General features: G+C 44.0%; 2 protein-coding genes across 6 annotated transcripts; one reads left to right on the forward strand and one right to left on the reverse strand.

Annotated features, from left to right (window-relative positions):
* Nucleotides 1-1,582: 1,582 nt before the first annotated feature.
* LOC129850496 (acidic leucine-rich nuclear phosphoprotein 32 family member B-like) lies at nt 1,583-5,638 on the forward strand (the record flags this gene model as incomplete). 2 transcript variants are annotated; one of them, XM_055916882.1, is given in 7 exon segments in its annotated part: nt 1,583-1,680; nt 1,975-2,097; nt 2,214-2,391; nt 2,707-2,813; nt 2,914-2,953; nt 4,507-4,574; nt 5,064-5,156. In XM_055916882.1, coding segments are annotated over 6 exon segments (566 nt in total), but the record flags the coding sequence as incomplete, so codon positions are not given.
* A 6,257-nt stretch (nt 5,639-11,895) lies between these two features.
* On the reverse strand, nt 11,896-18,259 carry LOC129850495 (acidic leucine-rich nuclear phosphoprotein 32 family member B-like). Of its 4 annotated transcripts, none has more exons than XM_055916880.1 (6): nt 18,063-18,259; nt 17,653-17,775; nt 12,772-12,949; nt 12,357-12,433; nt 12,198-12,240; nt 11,896-12,095 (listed from the first exon to the last, which is right to left on the reverse strand). In XM_055916880.1, exons 1-6 carry the CDS (start codon nt 18,243-18,245, stop codon nt 12,043-12,045), a joined length of 657 nt encoding a protein of 218 aa, XP_055772855.1. In that variant the 5' UTR covers nt 18,246-18,259; the 3' UTR covers nt 11,896-12,042. The 4 variants fall into 4 exon arrangements, with proteins under 4 accessions (XP_055772855.1, XP_055772854.1, XP_055772853.1 ...); XM_055916879.1 differs by having other exon boundaries at nt 11,896-12,098; XM_055916878.1 differs by having other exon boundaries at nt 12,339-12,433.
* Between the last annotated feature and the right edge of the window lie 2,526 nt (nt 18,260-20,785).

Raw genomic sequence — 20,785 nt, forward strand, 5'->3', positions numbered from 1 at the left:
TAAATACTGTAACGACCCTGGGTTTATAAGCGCAGAAATCGACTCTGCCGCTCGAGCATGCTTTTGCGGCACAGTCGATAGCGCGCCGGACCTCGGTCTAGGAGGTCGAGGGTTCGAGACCTGCTCCCTGCTGTTTCATTACATTGGTGTCGGAAGTGATCGGACCTCGCATCCACGACAGTGCGTGTGCTTGGCCGGTGAGCGTGTTCCTGTAAGACGTAAAGTCGCAAGCTAGCGCGAGGACGCGCTCTTTGAAAGGAGGGAGTAGTGTAACGACCCTGGGTTTATAAGCGCGGAAATCGACTCTGCCGCTCGAGCATGCTTTTGCGGCACAGTCGATAGCGCGCCGGACCTCGGGCTAGGAGGTCGAGGGTTCGAGACCTGCTCCCTGCTGTTTCATTACAATACTTTCCGACGGCACTATATCGGAGATGGCTATGCATTAGGCTAATAGCATAGTATCTCTCCATTGAATACAGGCGGATGTCAACAACCCTCATCGAATATTCAAAAAAGCTTAATGAGATGTATTCACCAATCCAAAGACAGGACAGGCATGAGCTAGACAGCCCGCCGTGCCGCTTTTGTGGACAACGACTCCCATTGTTATGATGGACAGACATGTATCTTGTCAGAATATCCATAATAGTTATCCATAATATAGCTAGCTAGTCTTCTTCTGGGGGGGTTATCGGTGGTTGGCATCCAACGTTATGGTGCATTAGCCATTTACTGCACTGGAGCGCCCCTGTCTTCCACCTATGTACTGGAGTCGTAGCTTAAAAAAGGACCAATAGAAGTATAAGGAGAGGTTCCTGTAGGAACACCCCGATTTGCGGGCTGCAGGTGCAACCTAATTTCTAACAAACTGTCTTATCAGTTGTTCGCTCGATGGCTAGTCAATCAATTTACCTCAATGTTTTTGCTTTAGAGTATATTTGCAATCCTTTCCATTGCTGTAGGGTAGGTAATGCTGCGCCGTCAGGCTTCTCCTGCAGGTCCTCAACTGCACGGCAGCGCTTAAAAGGGCAATGGCTAGCCTGTAGAGAGCTTGCTAACAAAAAGCATTGCATGTGTCATTAGTGATTGAACAGCAGGCAAGTGAAGGTAGAACTGTATTGTGCGGTTCTTCCTCGTGGCAGCTGGTATAAAGAAACAACCGCGGTGCCTCGACATAAAACATCATGCAACCAAATATTCATACAGTATTCATACAGAAGTCAGGAAAACTGTCAGAGGAATAATCATTGCGGTCCATATTTTGTGTTTTGACCTTTTTCATCCTGAAGTTTAGATTAAAAGCTTTTTGTTTTTATCCATGAAAAATATTGATGCAGCAAGTTACTGTTGCCAACATGTGACTATTCTAAACAGGTTTCCCACAACTTTTATATAAATGCATGAAATGTTTTTCATAATATGGGTGCATTATCCATTGAGTGTTTAATGCATCTGTAAACAACACATGCATGTGTTTTTTTTCTTTGAATTACATGGATTACAATTTAACTAATTATTTTATCCTTATAGGTACGAGAACTTGTCCTGGACAACAGCCGATCAAATGAAGGGAAAATCAAAGGCCTCACAGAAGAATTTGTCAATCTGGAATTCCTCAGTTTGATAAATGTTGGCCTAATCTCAGTCTCCAACCTTCCCAAACTTGAGAAACTCAAAAAGGTAATGTTTTGTTTCTCCATTTTTAACACAAGCTTACACTTACAGTAACATTTGTGTTGACTCCTTTTGAAAAATACCTTAAATTCTGCTGGTGGAGGGTATAGAAAGAGCCATTGTTCGTCCCTAATGGCACCCTATTCCCTATATAGTGCACTTTTGAGGGCCCTGGTCTAAAATAGTGCTCTATGTAAGGAATAGGATTCCATTTGGGACATAATCATTATTTTCTGAAAGGCTGTTACTTGCTTGGGTGTTTTTGGACGGAAGTGACTGTATCTTCACATTATGTTGCAGTTGGAACTCAGTGACAACAGAATCTCTGGTGGCCTTGACGTGCTAGCAGAGAAACTCCCCAACCTCACACATCTAAATCTAAGCGGGAACAAACTGAAAGACATCAGCACGTTGGAACCTTTGGTAGGTCCACCAAACTCCCGGTAGAGCACAATACAGTGCAACACCATCTCATTGGCTCAGACTATGCCTCAAATTTCATTTCCCCATATAGAGTTTTGACCAATTTGGTCCCACAGAAAAAGCTGGACAGCCTGAAGTCTCTGGACCTATTCAACTGTGAGGTGACCAACCTGAACGACTACAGGGAGAGTGTGTTCAAGCTGCTCCCTCAGCTTACCTACCTGGACGGGTACGACGCGGAGGACCGGGAGGCGACCGACTCGGACGGAGAGGTGGACGATGACGACGATGAGGGTGGGCAGTCATTTAGTTTGTGTTTTGAGGGAATACAAGGAAATGTAAGTGCAGATGTGCGTTGAATGGAGGGTCTTCTGTAGCTCAGTTGGTAGAGCATGGCACTTGCAACGCCAGGATAGTGGGTTCGATTCCCGGGACCACCCGTACTTAAATGTATGCTCGCATCACTATAAAAAATATGCTAAATGGAATATTTATATATTGCAATCTATATGTGTTTTGTTATGGAAGGCAATTCGTTTGTGTATTTGTAGGGTTTGTCGGCATTTCTCTGTGATGACTGACAATGGAGGTGGTGTATTTGTTTTTTAGGAGAGGATGAGGACGTAGAGGAGGAAGACTTTGACGAGGAGGATGATGACTATGAAGAGGAGGGAGTAGTAGTAGGAGAGGATGATGAGATCAGCGGAGTTAAGGAGGTAAAGCCAGTTTTGGTTTATTTGTGACCCAATAGTTTAAAAAGATCAATATGGTTTGAGAGCTCTGTGGATGCTGACCTGCTCTGTCACTTCTCTCCAGGAGGAAGATCTCGGCATTGATGGTGAAGTTGACGAAGATGGTATGTCATTCATACTTTGTCACAAGCTCACTTTTGGATACTTTACTAAGTACAGTACCATATAGTATAGGGATGCACGATATATCGGTGAACATATCTAGTTAACGCCAATGTGCAAAACCGATGTCAAAGCTGACATGCATACCTATAAAGTAGGTACATGAGCTAATAACGCCACGTAAAAATGTTGCGCTACACGTGCAACTCAGCATTCCTAACCTTGCCCACAATGTCTGCTATGTGGATCGAGCAGTCAACAAGTCGAGCAGTCATTTGAAAGAATAAGAACATTTAAACGAGACAACTCAAAGGCAAAATCCATTAAAGCCAAGATAATGGAATTCATTGCCCCTGACAATCAACCGTTCTCTGACGTGGGTGATGTTGGCTTTCGCCGACTGGTCGAGCACTGGTACACACTACCAAGTGCGCTATTTTTCAGATGTTGCCCTACCGGAGTTACACAGTAATAGAGTTACGACATACATACTATGGAACGCCGTTTGGGTCTTTGCGTGTCAAAAATGATACAGTAGCACTGTCAAAGCTGTACAAAAGTCTGCAAACACCGGCCACGAATGATGTTTACTATACCGCGTTGGTAATAAAGCGTAATTTGTTTGACCGCATCTTCTGGGGTAGCTAGCTTCTAGGTAGCACCAATACAACCAGCTTGAAAAACAATGACCAGTAGAAACTGCACTCATTTTCATTATTCTTAGCAATGATTTAGGAATCCTTGTAAGTAGTAGCTAGGTAGCCATTTGTTGTTCACCTATTGAAATTGAACTTCAGTGCATGAAAATAAATAGCTAGCCAGCTACTTAACCCTGTTGCCCAAAGCTAACGTTATAAGCAGCCAGCTAACTTCATCTGGCTAGTGAGGCTCGACCGGACCGGGTTATGTGTCGTGAAGCTAGCCACAATAAGGATTAGGCACAATAGTGGAATTTGCGGTTTGCCTTCAAAATAAGTGTCATTAACAGTGATGCAAATTAATACAAATAGTAGAATTATGCCAAACTGTTATTTTGAAGGCTAACCGCAAAGTCCGCTGTGGCTAATCCTTATTGTGGCTAGCTTCACATAGATGGGTCCGACCACCATTAATAAAATAAGAACTGTCTTATAAATTAGGGTTATTTTAGATGATGACACTATGCTACTGAAACAGATGTGGTTTTGCTATGTTTTTTGAGGAAAACATTGTTTGCATCCATGAGCTAGCTAGCTTCTTTTTTTATGACCAGCACTGTGCGAGACAACTTTACCAGCATCATGGCATACGTATCGATGAATCGTTGTGACATGAAATAGGAATGATGGTGTACATAAATTAATGAATGTGTTAAATTATTGTGACGTACAGTCATATTCAGGTCCTGAGTCAACAAGCTTATTTGACACGTCAAATGGTGAGCAATCAGGACCTGAATATGACTGCATGTCCCAATAATTTAACGCGTTCATAATTTTTTTACGTAGTTATTACACTATCATTTGTATTTCATGTCACAACAATTCATCGATGTATCTTTTTTTGCCGCGCAAAGACCCAAACGGCGTTCCATAGAAATCCTGGTTGAGAATGAAACGACTGAACAAATGAACGAAACAGCAAGTAAGTGAAATAAATACGTTTTTATGATGTTTTACTGGTAATGGGGACATGCGTAAGTGCCATTAAAATAACTTTTTGGTCAGTTTGTGTGTAACCTTTATTTAACTAGGCAAGTCAGTTAAGAACAAATTCTTATTTACAATGACGGCCTACCACGGCCAAACCTGGACGATGCTGGGCCAATTGTGCACCGCCCTATGGGACTCCCAATCACGGCCGGATGTGATACAGCCTGGATTTGAACCAGGGACTGTAGTGACGCCTCTTGCACTGAGATGCAGTGCCTTAGACCGCTGCGTCCATGTGTGTGTGTGTGTTAACTATTTAACTGTAGAATGCGAGAATGCTTAAAAGGCGGCTACAATTTTAAATATTGGTTATCGGTATCAGGTTTTTTGGCAAGGAAAATGTTGCATATCGGTATCGGCCAAAAATGTCATGTCGGTGCATAACTAGTATAGTATAATGACCCTTTCCCATTTCTCCCAGAAATCAAGGCTGTCAAAGGAGAGAAGAGAATGCAAGAGCCTGACAACGATGATTATGAGGAAAAAACGACAGCCTATCAAGTTACCAACCCCTTCCCTCTCCACCCTGACACCCACCCTGCCTACGCCACGTCTCTCTCCCAGCTTTGAGCCCGTCTAGGGCAAGACTGTACCAGAAGGTTGGGTCAAGTGGAGCTGCCTCCGCTCCATGGAATCGAGAGACATTCCCAAGGTTCACAAGCAGCGCACTACTTCGCATTCCACAATTTCACTGTCAACTCCCCTTTATGTATACCTGTGTGAGGACTTCAGGATTGGTATTTCATTTTGGGTCTGCGCTTTTAATATTTTTGTTGGATGAATTATGAATACATTGTTAGGTTTATTTCTTACCCCGTTGTCTGCTTTATCTTTATTTTTCCCCCCCAATAAAATTGCTATAGCAACTGTGCGACAAGCGAGCGGTGATTTTGTGTGGCCGCCTGTTGCACAAATCAAGGTTATAGCTACATTTTTTTAACTTTCTGTATGACCAAGCTTTGTAAATAAAATGTTTACGTTTTTGGCTAGTGACAAGTCTAGAACTCATATTTATATCACACAATATGCACCAAATACCTCAATGGATACTCTAGTCACTCCACGAGAGGACATGTTGCAGCTTATTTTATTTTGAATGGGAGGGAAGGTAAAAAAAGACTGCAATAGGAACACGAGTTTCACTGCAACTCAAATTTTATTTGTCACATGCTTTGTAAAAAGGTGTAGACTAACAGTGAAATGCTTACTTGCAGGCCCTTCCCAACAATACAGAGAAAGGAAAAGTAAAGCATGTAATAAAAATAATAGCAGATGTACAATGAATAACGATAGCATGGCTATATACAAGAGGTACCAGTACCAAGTCTGTGCAGGGGAACGAGGTAGATATGTACATATAACTAGGAATAAAGTGACAGTATTGGCAGTGTGGTGAGTCATGGTTAGTGCAAAAAGGGTTATTGCAGATAGACGGGGTAGCTATTTGGTTAACTTCTGAAAGTAGAATATGCAGAAATCGCACCGCCATTACCTGGTTGCTAAAATTGGAATAGTTTGCCTAATTTCAGTTTGTGCCTAAACTCTGGATCGCAAAGCCAGTTTCACTGCTTATTTTTCATTGTTCCCCTCTAATCAGGGACTGATTTAGACCTGGGACACCAGGTGTGTGCAATTATCAGGTAGAACAGAAATCCAGCAGGTGCCGGACCTCAGGGTAAGAGATGAATACTACATGTGTAGAGAATCATTGTACCATCTAAACCGCTGTGAAATACACTGCTCAAAAAAATAAAAGGAACACTTAAACAACACAATGTAACTCCAAGTCAATCACACTTCTGTGAAATCAAACTGTCCACTTAGGAAGCAACACTGATTGACAATAAATTTCACATGCTGTTGTGCAAATGGAATAGACAAAAGTTGGAAATTATACGCAATTAGCAAGACACCCCCAAAAAAGGAGTGATTTGCAGGTGGTGACCACAGACCACTTCTCAGTTCCTATGCTTCCTGGCTGATATTTTGGTCACTTTTGAATGCTGGCGGTGCTCTCACTCTAGTGGTAGCATGAGACGGAGTCTACAACCCACACAAGTGGCTCAGGTAGTGCAGTTCATCCAGGATGGCACATCAATGCGAGCTGTGGCAAAAAGGTTTGCTGTGTCTGTCAGCGTAGTGTCCAGAGCATGGAGGCGCTACCAGGAGACAGGCCAGTACATCAGGAGACGTGGAGGAGGCCGTAGGAGGGCAACAACCCAGCAGCAGGACCGCTACCTCCGCCTTTGTGCAAGGAGGTGCACTGCCAGCGCCCTGCAAAATGACCTCCAGCAGGCCACAAATGTGCATGTGTCTGCTCAAACGGTCAGAAACAGACTCCATGAGGGTGGTATGAGGGCCCGACGCCCACAGGTGGGGGTTGTGCTTACAGCCCAACACCGTGCAGGACGTTTGGCATTTGCCAGAGAACACCAAGATTGGTAAATTCGCCACTGGCGCCCTGTGCTCTTCACAGATGAAAGCAGGTTCACACTGAGCACATGAGCACATGTGACAGACGTGACAGAGTCTGGAGACGCCGTGGAGAACGTTCTGCTGCCTGCAAGATCCTCCAGCATGACCGGTTTGGCGATGAGTCAGTCATGGTGTGGGGTGGCATTTCTTTGTGGGGCCGCACAGCCCTCCATGTGCTCGCCAGAGGTAGCCTGACTGCCAATAGGTACCGAGATGAGATCCCCAGACCCCTTGTGAGACCATATGCTGACACATGCACATTTGTGGCCTGCTGGAGGTCATTTTGCAGGGCTCTGGCAGTGCACCTCCTTGCACAAAGGCGGAGGTAGCGGTCCTGCTGCTGGGTTGTTGGCCTCCTCCACGTCTCCTGATGTACTGGCCTGTCTCCTGGTAGCGCCTCCATGCTCTGGACACTACGCTGACAGACACAGCAAACCTTTTTGCCACAGCTCGCATTGATGTGCCATCCTGGATGAACTGCACTTCCTGAGCCACTTGTGTGGGTTGTAGACTCCGTCTCATGTTACCACTAGAGTGAGAGCACCGCCAGCATTCAAAAGTGACCAAAACATCAGCCAGGAAGCATAGGAACTGAGAAGTGGTCTGTGGTCACCACCTGCAGAATCACTCCTTTTTTGGGGGTGTCTTGCTAATTGCCTATAATTTCCAACTTTTGTCTATTCCATTTGCACAACAGCATGTGAAATTTATTGTCAATCAGTGTTGCTTCCTAAGTGGACAGTTTGATTTCACAGAAGTGTGATTGACTTGGAGTTACATTGTGTTGTTTAAGTGTTCCCTTTATTTTTTTGAGCAGTGTATATTCTCAATAACAAAATAGTTTTTTCAGCTGTTTGAAGCAGGTGTACAAAACCGAAAGGAAAAGACCACTAAACTTAACAGGAAGCATAGAAATAGAACATATCTACTGCTTCTTAGACTTGCTTTCAATGAGCATGAAAGATCTATAACCCACATTTCTATGTGAATTTGGTCAGGTCGCCCAAAAAGTTACGTTGTAGCTTTAAGAACAAATTCTTATTTACAATGATGCCCTCCCGGTGTCTACCGCTACACCACTCGGGAGGCCATCATTTGAGAATGGGCATAGTATAAGTATTAGGACCAGGAAGATGTTGTGCCACATAACCGGCGGCTGTTTGCGCACAGACCTGGATAGTAAGACAGAACTCTGCAGGCTATCTCTGCAGTAGATTGCAACTCCGCCCCCTTTGGCAGTTCTCTTTTATTTGGAAAATGTTAGTTAGGGATGGAAATTTCAGGGGTTTTGGTGGTTTTCCTAAGCCAGGATTCAGACACGGCTAGGACATCCAGGTTGGCAGAGTGTGCTAAGGCAGTGAATAAAACAAACTTAGGGAGGAGGCTTCTAATGTTAACATGCATGAAACAAAGGCTTATAGGGTTACATAAGAACAAATGAGAGCTTTGGATCTAGGCACTGCAGGCCCTGGATTAACCTCCACATCACCAGAGGAACAGTAGGATAAGGGTATGGCTAAAGGCTATAAGAACTGATCGCCTAATACGTTCGGAACAGAGAGTAAAAGGAGCAGGTTTCTGGGCACGGTAGAATAGATTCAAGGCATAATGTACAGGCAAAGGTACGGTAGGATGTGAATACAGTGGAGGTAAACCTGTGCACTGAGTGACGAGGAGAGAGATAATGTCCCTAGGAACATAATTTAAACCAGGTGAGGTCACCGCATGTGTGGGAGGTGGAACTAAAGGATTAACTAAGGCGTATTGAGCATGGCTAGAGGCTCAACAGGGAAATAAGGCAATAATTACTAGCCCAGACAGCAATGGACAAGGCATATTGACATTAGGGAGAGGCATGCGTAGCCGAGTGATCATAGGGTCCAGTGAGTTTCTCGGCCCGGAGACACAGCGATTCAGGCAGCTAGCGGGCCGGGGATAGCAGAAGGGCCTTAGAGGGACGTCGCGATGGAAGAAGTCTGTTGTAGCCCCCTCGTGCTGTTACGCAGTCGTCGTGGATCAGCAGGGCTCCGTGTGGTAAAAGTGTCCAAGCCAATTGGCAGAATAGGTATAGTGGCCAAAGAATTTGTCTGATGGGCCTCTTAAGCTAACAGTCCGATATGCTCTAGATGGCTAGCAGGCTAGCAGATGGGCATTCAGGGGATGTCGCGACGGAGGAGCCAGTTGATAAAACCCCTCGGGGAATTAAGTCGGTAGTCCAGTCTTGATAGGTCGGCGGGGGTCCAGGTCGATTGGCAAAATAGGTATTGTAGCCCAAGGAGTGGCTGATGGACCTCTTCGGCTAGCCGGGAGATGGGCCTAGCAAGGCTAGCTCCAGGCTAATTGGTTCTTGCGTTGGGACAGAGACATTAGCCAGGAGCGGCCACTCGGATAGCAGCTAGCTAGCTATAACAGCCGCCATTCTTCTGGGAAGGCTTTCCACTAGATTTTGGAACATTGCTGCTGTGACTTGCTTCCATTCAGCCACAAGAGCATTAGTGAGGTCGAGCACTGATGCTGGGCGATTAGGCTTGGCTCGCAGTCGGCATTCCAATTCATCCCAAAGGTGTCCGATAGGATTGAGGTCAGGGCTCTGTGCAGGCTAGTCAAGTTCTTCCACACCGACCTCGACAAATCATTACTGTATGGACCTCGCTTTGTCTGCACGGGGAAACCCATTTCATGAAGCTCCTAACAAACAGTTATTGTGCTGACATTGCTTCCAGAGGCAGTTTGGAACTCAGTAGTGAGTGTTTCAACCGAGGTCAGATGATTTTTTTACAAGCTACGCGCTTCAGCACTCGGTGGTCCCGTTCTGTGAGCTTACATGGCATACCACTTCACAGCTGAGCCGTTGGTGCTCCTAGACGTTTCCACTTCACATCAACAGCACTTACGGTTGACCGGGGCAGCTCTAGCAGGGAAGACATTTTATGAACTGATAGTCTTTTGGAAAGGTGGCATCCTATGACGATGCCACGCTGAGTCACTGAGCTCTTCAGTAAGGCCATTCTAATGCCAATGTTTGTCTTTGGAAATTGCATGGCTGTGTGCTCTATTTTATACACCTGTCAGCAACGGGTGTGGCTGAAAAGGCCGAATCCACTAATTTGAAGGGGTGTCCACATACTTTTGTATATATTGTGTACATACTGTAGGTAGAGAAGGGCGGGTTGTGTGTCAGTCTAATACACTTGTTCAAACAGGTGTCATTGCGCACTTACGCTTATCAATCTAATGATCTAATAACTCACAGACACACACACACATACCAAGTTACCCCTGGCAATTTCGTACTATAGACATCAAGGGTGTAACTTTGTGTTGCATATTGGGTGGTCGAGGTCAATGGGGTCCGGGGCATGCCCCCCTGTCATAACTTTTTAAAAGAAATAGCTGTGAAATGGTTGTTTCTGGTGCATTTTGAAGGGAAAATACATCCAAAACTTTCCTGATAATTTGGTAAATATATCCCAATCACAACTGAAATAACAAAACATTTTGTATTACTTTAAACTTTTGGTCTAACTCTAACAGTTCAGAAATGAACCATGCTTGGCAATTTGTTTGTAGAGCGATTGTGAGAAAGTCAGTTCTGGGGTGCGCTCAGTTCAACTGAACGTCTGCTACATTACGTAATTGCTTGTACTGAACAAAACGTTTCCCCAAAACGTTCTTCAATGTTCTTGAACAGACTTTGAGATCGCCTACGTTTGCTCCATGTGGCTCCGTGTGGCTTGAAGCAATGAGTGGCGTATTTGAAGGGCAGTTGTGCATTTTGAACCCACAACCGAACACCTCAACGTTTTTCAACTCTTCGTTCAGAACAGCACTGTGTCCATGTAATTGAACATTGCATTACATTTTTACATATTGAACGCAGCCCTGGTGACTTTTCTACTCCAACATTTATGAAAATAAAATGATGGTGATACCATTCAAATATAATTTTCCCCTACAGAAATGAGCCTAACAACATATTGGTCCATTTTATCAGGCTGGTGTGTTATTTAGCAATAAGCATTATTGGTCACACTTTATTTGGATAGTCACACCGGTTTTGGGGTTCAGTCCAAATCTACTTGCATTGCTTGGTAACGTATTAGCATGGTATAAGACAACAAATACTACAATTTAAGTAAAATAGTTATCCTAAATTCAGACTTGAATGAAATTGTCTTATCACATCAACATACTCTTTCAGAATGTCTGTTTTCAATACAGTATGACATATATATAGATATTACAACTTACAAGTAGAAATCTCCAGGGCTGCGTTCAGTACGAAAAAAAGCGTATGAAAAGGCTGAAGAAATTTGGTTTGACCCCTAATACACTCACAATCTTCTACAGATGCACCATTGAGAGCATCCTGTCCGACTGCATCACAGCCTGGTATAGCAATTGCACCGTTCGCAACTGCAAGGCTCTCCAGAGGGTGATGAGGTTAGCCCAACGCATCACCAGGGGCACACTGCCTACCCTCCAGGACATTTACAGCACCCGGTGTCACAGAAAGGCCAAGAAGATCATCAAGGACCCGAGCCATGGCCTGTTCAACCCGCTACCATCTAGAAGGCGAAGACAGTACAGGTGCATCAAAGCTGGGAACGAGAGACTGAAAAACAGCTTCCATCTCCAGACCATCAGACTGTTAACCCAGTCACCAATAGCTGGCCTCCGCCCAGTACCCTGCCCTGAACTTAGTCACTGTTACTAGCCGGCTACCACCCGGTACGTGCTCAACCCTGCACCTTAGAGACTTCTGCCGTATATACATAGTCTTTGAACACTGGTCACTTTAATAATGTTTACATACGGTTTTACCCACTTCATATGTATATCCTGTATTCTAGTCAAGGCTCATCCTATGTAACTACTATTGGAGAGGGAAGGGGTTGGTAACTCTATGCTTTCGGTTTTTGCTCTTAATCGTCGTCGTCAGGCTCTCGCTTTCTCTTCTCTCCTTGGACAGCGTTGACTTCTGTGAGAAATGGGAAAGGCTTATTATACGATACTGTACTTAGTAAAGTATCCAAACGTGAAACAGGAGCTTTTGACAAAAAGTATGAGAATTACATACCATCTTCATCGTTGTCCTCATCATCAATGCCAATGTCTTCCTCCTGGAGAGAAGTGACAGAGCAGGTCAGCATCCACAGAGCTCGCAAACCATATCCCACATTAAACTATTGGGTCACAAACAAACCAAAAAAGGTTTTACGTCCTTATCGCCACTGACCTCATCCTCCTCTCCTACTACTCCCTCTTCATCACCGTCGTCCTCGTCAAAGTGTTCCTTTCCATCCTCATTCCCCTCTAAATTAAAATATATATATCACATCCATTGTCAGTCACACAGATACATGCTGACAAACCCTACAAATACATAGTAGAATTCCCTTGAATGACAAAACACCCACGATATACTAATATGGATTGTAATATATAATATGCCATTTAGCAGATGCTTTTATTCAAAGCGACTTAGTCATGCAAGCATACATTTTATGTGTACGGGTGGTCCCGGGACTCAAACTCACTATCCTAACTTTGCAAGCGCCATGATATACCGACTGAGCTACAGAACACCCCCATTCCACTCACATCTGCACTTCCTAGTATTCCCTCAACAAGAAAACTAAATGGCTGCCCACCCTCATCGTCGTCACCGTTCACCTCTCCGTCCGAGTCGGGTGCTTCTCGGTCCTCCACGTCGTACCCGTCCAGGTAGGTAAGCTGAGGGAGCAGCTTGAACACACTCTCCCTGTAGTCATTCAGGTTGGTCACCTCACAGTTGAACAGGTCCAGAGACTTCAGGCTGTCCAGCTTTTTCTGTGGGACCAAATGGATTAATGGGATTTAGGGGGTGAACAACACAGCCCGAATAAATCTCTCATTAGATTTTATAGCAGAGTGCCAAATCAAATTGGTCACATACACATATTTAGCAGATGTTATTGCGGGTGTAGCGAAATGCTTGTGTTCCTAGCGCCAACAGTGCAGTAGTATCTAACAATTCATAACAATACACAAGTCTAAAAGTAAAAGAATGGAATTAAGAAATATATAAATATTAGGACGATAGGACGAGCAATGTCGGAGTGGCATTGACTAAAATACAGTCAAATGGAATACAATATATACACACACAAGATGAGTAGAGCAGTATGTAAACATTATTAAAGTGACTAGCGTTCCATTATTATAGTGGTCAGTGATTTCATGTCTATGTATATAGGGCAGCAGCCTCTAAGGTGCAGGGTTGAGTAACCGGGTGGTAGCCGGCTAGTGATGGCCTTGAGATAGAAGCTGTTTTTCCAGTCTCTCGGTCCCAGCTTTGATGCACCTATACTGACCTTGCCTTCTTGATGATAGTGGGGTGAATGGGCTGTGGCTCAGGTGGTTGATGTCCTTGATTATCTTTTTCTGCATTGGGCAAACCGCACCACCCTCTGAAGAGCCCTGCGGTTGCGGTCAGTGCAGTTGCCCGACAGGATGCTCTCAATTGTGCATCTGTAAAAGTTTGTGGAGGTCTTAGGGGCCAAGCTGAATTTTTTTAGCCTCCTGAGGTTGAAGAGGCGCTGTTGCGCCTTCTTCCCCACATTGTCTTTGTGGGTGGACCATTTCAGATTGTCAGTGATGTGTACACCGAGGAACTTGAAGCTTTCCACCTTCTCCACTGCGGTCCTGTCGATGAAGATAGAGGGAGCACGCTCCTGCTGTTTCCTGAGGTCAACGATCAGCGCTTTTGTTTTGTTGAGGAAGAGGTTATTTTCTTGGCACCACTCCGCCAGGGCCCTCACCTCCTCCCTGTAGGCTGTCTTGTCATTGTTGGTAATCAGACCTACTACTGTTGTGTCATCTGCAAACTTGATGATTGAGTTGGAGGCATGTGTGGCCACGCAGTCGTGGGTGAACTGGGAGTACAGGAGGGGACTGAGCACGCACCCTTGTGGGTCCCCAGTGTTGAGGATCTGCGAAGTGGAGATGATATTTCCTACCTTCACCACCTGGGGGCGGCCCGTCAGGAAGTCCAGGACCCAGTTGCACAAGGCAGGGTTCAGACCCAGGGCCCCGAGCTTAAATGATGAGCTTGGAGGGTACTAAGGTGTTAAAGACTGAGCTATAGTCAATGAACAGCATTCAGACGTAGGTATTCCTCTTGTCCAGATGGGATAGGGTAGTGTGCAGTGCAATGGTGATTGCATTGTTTGTGGAACTATTGGGGTAGTAATCAAATTGAAGTGGGTCTAGGGCAGGCCTGGGCAATTCTTTTCCATGGAGGGCGACAGAATATATTTTTGCCATCGTGGGCCAGAATCATATTACAGGATTATACATCATGTGTATGACTGTGTTGACAGATATATTACTGTAAATCACATCCAGATATGCTACTTATTTTACTTTAACATGCACATAAATAACCCACATCCATGTTCTCCTTTTGGTAGGTATTTTCATTATTAAACATGCAATTAACTATACAGAGGGAAAAGTACATTGTGCATTCAGCACCACGGACAGAACTCTTGATAACAGGTATGCACAAAAACAAAGTTAGAGAGCTCAACATTACATTTAAACGACTCAGTGTGAGCAGTGAAGTCAGGTATAGTTTCTGACGTTGCCATGTGCAGGATTGCTGAGAGGTGGGAGTCAGTAAGAGATGATCCGTGCTAAATTGGTCTTGTATCCTTTTCAAAAGGCCAATGTTTTCTCCCGTCAAGTTTGGGCACCCATCAGTGGTCACACTGGATAACTTTCCAAAACGCAGTCCCAGCTTTGCCACACACTTATTAACCTCCCCAATAAATCTTTCCCTGTGGTTGTGCACTTCATTGGTTGCACTGAAGCAAGCTCCTCTCTAGTCTGGGGTTATGCCTCGTAAGAGTATCAACGACTGCGCCGTGTCGCATGCATCACTGCTCTCATCCAGGGCCAAGGAGAAATACGTGAAATCCTTTACCCTGTCTTTCAACTGTTACATATTCTCTGTGATGTCCTCAACACGCCGTGTCACTGTTCGTCTTGAGAGGGAAACATTTTCCAACAGCTCTTTCTTGTCAAGGCAAAGTATTGCTGCAGAGTCAATTAAACATTCTTTAATGAATTCGCCCTCAGCGAATGGCTTGCCATGTTTAGCGATTTTGTGGGACAGTACATAGCTAGCTCTCGCAATCCCATAATTTGCTGAATGCAGTTTTGTGAAAAGTCCTTGTTGCTTTTGCAACTGAGAAAGCAACTCTTTCGATGCACTTGTCCGTTGCTCATGAGACATATTCCTATATTTCTCTGCATGCTTCGTCTAGAAGTGTCAGAACAAGTTGTAGTCTTTCAAGACAGTGATCCTCTCTTGACGTGTGTGTCAGCCTGTCAGTCACTGTTTGTCCTCGTGCAGTTGTTATTTATACATGTCTTCAAAAATAAATGTCCCACAAGCGGTGGGAGTTAAATCTTTACACAAAGGCTTTTAATTTGAATAACAAATACGTTTTTCAAAACTTTACTATCGCAAATTGTTTGTGATCTGAACATGATTCCGCGGGACGTATTGAATCAGGCCGCATACGGCCCTCGGGCCGGCCTTTGCCCAGGCCTGGTCTAGGGTGTCAGGTAGAAGTGATATGATCCTTAACCAGCCTCTCAAAGCACTTCATGATGACAGAAGTGAGTTCTACGGGTCGATAGTCATTTAGTTGTTACCTTCGCTTTCTTGGGTACAGGAACAATGGTGGACATCTTGAAGCAAGTGGGGACAGCAGACTGGGATAGGGAGAGATTGAATATGTCCGTAAACACTCCAGCCAGCTCCTAGGACGCAGCTAGGGATGCCGTCTGGGCCGGCAACCTTGCGAGGTTTAACGCGCTTAAATGTCTTACTCACGTCGGCCACGGAAAAGGAGAGCTCACAGTCCTTGGGAGCGGGCCACGTCAGTGGCACTGTGTTATCCTCAAAGCAGGCGAAGGTGGTGTTCAGCTTGTCGGGGAGCAAGACGTCAGTGTCCGAAGTGAGTGGTTTTCCATTTGTAATCCGTGATTGTCTGTAGACCCTGCCACATACGGCTCATGTCTGAGCCGTTGAATTGCGACTCCACTTTGTCGCTGTACTGATGTTTTGCCTGTGATTGCCTTATGGAGAGAATAACTACACTGTTTGTATTTGACCATATTCCCAATCACCTTGCCATGGTTAAATTCAGTGGTTTGCGCTTTCAGTTTTGCTCGAATGCTGCCATCTATTTCTGGTTAGGGTAGGTTTAAATAGTCACCGCGGGAACATCCCCTTTACACTTAATGATGAACTCAGCCACCGTGTCTGTGTATACGTCAAATGTTATTCTCAGAGGCTACCCGGAACATATCCCAGTCCGCGTGATCAAAACAATCTTGAAGCGTGGATTCTGATTGGTCAGACCAGCATTGAATAGACCTTAAAGCAGGTACTTCCTGTTTGAGTTTCTGTCTCTAGGAAGGAAGGAGCAAAATGGAGTCGTGACCTGATTTGCCAAAGGGAGGGCCTTGTAGGCATCTCGAAAGTGCGAGTAGCAGTGGTCTAGTGTTGTTCCTAAGCAAGTACTACAGTCAATGTGTTGATAGAACTTTGGTACCGATTTGCTCAAATTTGCTTTGTTAAAATCCCCAGCTACAATAAATGCGGCCTCAGGATATGTGGTTTCCAATGTGTGGTATCGGCTTGAGGGGGAATATACACGGCTGTGACTAACCGAAGAGAATTCTCTTGGGAGGTAATACAGTCGGCATTTGATTGTGAGGTATTCTAGGTCGGGTGAATAAGAGGACTTGAGTGTCTATGTTATCACAAACACACCATGAGTAGTTAATCATGAAACATACACCATCGACTTTCTTCTTCCCGGAGAGTTCTTTATTCCTGTCTGCACGATGAACTGAGAACCCAGCTGGCAGTATGGACGGGGACTGTATATCCCAAGAGAGCCATGATTCTGTGAAACAGAGTATGTTACAGTCCCTGATGTCTCTCTGGAAGGAGATCCTCACCCTGAGCTCGTCTACTTTATTGTCCAGAGACTTAACATTAGAGAGTAATACTCAGAAGCGGTGGATGGTGTGTACGCCTCATGAGTCGGACTAGAAGTCCACTCCGAATACCTCTTCTCCGCCGGCGGTGTCTTGGAGCAGCCTCTGGGATAAATTAAATTGCCCTGGGGGGTACGAACAAAGGATCAAATTTGGAAAAGTCGTATTCCTGGTCGTAATGCTTGTGAGTGACCGCTGCTCTGATATCCAAAAGTTATTTCAGGCTGTATGTAATAACACAAAAAAACTTTCTGGGCTAATAACAAAATACTGCAAAGTTGCTTAGGAGCTAGAAGCAGAGCTGCCGTGTCTGTCGGCACTAACTTTACTAACCTAAGGAAACAAACATCACAATGCCAAATAGGTCTATGGTCAAAACTCTATATGGGGAATAGTGTCATTTGAGGCATAGCCTGAGACAATGAGATGGTGTCGCACTGTATTGTGCTCTACCGGGAGTTTGGTGTACCTACCAAAGGTTCCAATGTGCTGATGTCTTTCAGTTTGTTCCCACTTAGATTTAGATGTGTGAGGTTGGGGAGTTTCTCTGCTAGCACGTCAAGGCCACCAGAGATTCTGTTGTCACTGAGTTCCAACTGCAACATAATGTGAAGATATAATCAGTCACTTCTGTCCAAAAACACCCAAGCAAGTAACAGCCTTTCAGAAAATAATGACTACATCCCAAATGGAACCCCATTCCTTACATAGAGCATTATTTTGGACCAGGGCCCTCAAAGGTAGTGCATTATACAAGTGCCATTAGGAACATAGTCAATGGATTTTTCTACCCCCCCCCCCCCCCAACAACACAAATGTGTAAAAAAAAAAGTGCTGTAAATGTCAGTGTACGCTTGTGTCAATTTCAAAAGCAAAACTTTACCTTTTTGAGTTTCTCAAGTCTGGGAAGGTTGGAGACTGAGATTAAACCAACGTTTATCAAACTGAGGAATTCCAGATTGACAAATTCTTCTGTGAGGCCTTCGATTTTTCCTTCATTTGAGCTACAGTTGTCCAGGACAAGTTCCCGTACCTGTAAGGATAAAAAAATAAATATATATATCATTTAAAAAGACAGAATATTTGTTTTAATGTTTGCGTACATTGTTTACAGCTGCACTACAAACACTCAAAACTGAGAATGCACACATTCAAATGTAATTTTATGCATATATAATAATTTGGTGGGTGCTTACATTTGTCCTATTTTACACATATTAGTGTGTATTAATACAAATGTATGAATTGGCAAAAAACTTTTTTGCATATCCCACTCGCCCCAAGACATCCTTGGAGAGTCGGGTCACTGCCAAGGCCTGCCATTATCAATGGTGACCGTGGAGCAATTGGGGTTAAGTGCTTTGCTCAAGGGCACAGCCACATATTTTTCCCTTTGTCGGCTCGAGGATTCAAACTAGCGACCTTTGGGTTACTGGCCCAATGCTCTAACAGCTAGGCTACCTGCCACCCTGTACACAAAAGTGTTGTGGAAAACATGTTTAGAATGGTCACATTTTGGCAACTATAACTTGCTGCATGAATACTTTTTAATTTTTTTATTTGAATACATAGCAAAGTTTGAATCTAAACTCCATGATGAAAAAAAAAAAGGTTAATACACAAAATATGGACTTCAATGATGTGTGTGGTTATTATTCCTCTGACAGTTTTCCTGACTTTTGTATGAATACTTGCAACTCAGTTCGTAGCTACAAAATGTCTGATATTCAGGGTCAGTCGTTGCTCAATCAAAAGCTTGATAAGAAGGTTGAAGAAAGTTAACGTTTAATGTCAAACGATCATGATTTGCACACAGACAAAGTCAAACATTGAGAAGGCTATAAAAGTGTTTGGTTGCATGATGTTTTATGTCGAGGCACCGCGGTTGTTTCTTTAAACCAGCTGCCACGAGGAAGAACCGCACAATACAGTTCTACCTTCACTTGCCCGCTGTTCAGTCACTAATGACACATGCAATGCTTTTTGCTAGCACTCAATTTAGGGGCTTTATTGGCATGGGAAACATGTTGACATTGCCAAAGCAAGTGAAATAAATAAAACAAAAGATATTAACAATATAAAATGAACAGTAAACATTACACTCACAAAAGACATTTCAAACGTCATATTATGGCTATATGCAGTGTTGTAGCGATGTGAAAATAGTTAAAGTACAAAAGGGAAAATAAACATAAATATGGGTTGTATTTACAGTGGTGTTTGTTCTTCACTGGTTGCCCTTTTCTTGTGGCAACAGGTCATAAATCGTGTAACTTTGATGGCACACTGTGGTATTTCACCCAATAGATATGGGAGTTTTTAAAATGTATTTTACCTTTATTTAACCAGGTAGGCCAGTTGAGAACAAGTTCTCATTTACAACTGTGACCTGGCCAAAATAAAACAAAGCAGTGCAACAAAAACAACACAGTTCCACATGGGATAAACAAACGTACAGTCAATAACACAATAGAAAATCTGTATACAGTGAGCGCAAATGGAGTAAGGAGGTAAGGCAATAAATAGCCCATAGTGGCAAAATAATTACAATTTAGCAATTAACACTGGAGTGATAGATGTGCAGATGAGGATGTGTTAGTGGAAATACTGGTGTGCAAAATTAAAAAAATAAAAATAATAATAAATGGGGAATAGGTGGGTAGTTGGATGGGCCATTTACAGATGGGCTGTGTACAGCTGCGGTGATCAGTAAGCTGCTCTGACAGCCGATGCTTGAAGTTAGTGAGGGAGATATGTCTCCAACTTCAGTGATTTTTGCAATTCGTTCCAGTCATTGGCAGCAGAGAACTGGAAGGAGAGGCGGCCAAAGTAGGTGTTGGCTTTGGGGATGACCAGTGAAATATACCTGCTGGAGCGCATACTACGGGTGGGTGTTGCTATGGTGACCAGTGAGCTGACATAAGGCGGAGCTTTACCTAGCATAGACTTATAGATGACCTGGAGCCAGTGGGTTTGGCGACGGATATGTAGTGAGGGCCAGCCAACGAGATCATACAGGTCGCAGTGGTGGGTAGTAAATGGGGCTTTGGTGACAAAACGGATAACACTGTGATAAGACTACATACATCCAATTTGCTGAGTAGAGTGTTGGAAGCTAATTTGTAAATGACATCGCCGAAGTCAAGGATCAGCAGGATAGTCCGTTTTACGAGGGTATGTTTGGCAGCATGAGTGAGGGATGCTTTGTTGCGAAATAGGAAGTCGATTCCAGATTTAATTTTGGATTGGCGATGCTTACTAGGAGTCTGGAAGGAGAGTTTACCATCTAGCCAGACACCTAGGTATTTATAATTGTCCACATATTCTAAATCAGGACCGTCCAGAGTAGTGACGCAAGGCGGGCGGGATTTTAAATAAATCAAAATAGTAAACAATGTAATTGTTTGAATTCAGGTGTTTGACATGATTGATGGGTGACTAGGTGCATTCTTGTCAAATAAATATGATTATTTATTCATGATTATGGATACATTCTGCAATGACTTCATCTGGCTTTGAATCTGCAACAGAACATGTCAACAACTTAGTTCTGAATTGCTTTAATACAGCAGTGCATTCTGACACAGTCCATGAATTGAATATCAC

This window comes from Salvelinus fontinalis, unplaced genomic scaffold (assembly GCF_029448725.1).
Source record: "Salvelinus fontinalis isolate EN_2023a unplaced genomic scaffold, ASM2944872v1 scaffold_2087, whole genome shotgun sequence".
NCBI classification, from domain to species: domain Eukaryota; kingdom Metazoa; phylum Chordata; class Actinopteri; order Salmoniformes; family Salmonidae; genus Salvelinus; species Salvelinus fontinalis.

Excerpts from the sequence above, each read along its gene's own strand:
- LOC129850495 (XM_055916877.1), bottom strand. The coding sequence starts at position 18,245 with ATGATATATATATTTATTTTTTTATCCTTACAGGTACGGGAACTTGTC. Across the intron at positions 12,434-12,771 it reads GAACGGTGACGACGATGAGG|AGGGGAATGAGGATGGAAAG; the intron begins GTGGGCAGCCAT and ends ATTTTAATTTAG. Across the intron at positions 12,241-12,338 it reads AGGTCAGTGGCGATAAGGAC|GAGGAAGACATTGGCATTGA; the intron begins GTAAAACCTTTT and ends ACTTCTCTCCAG.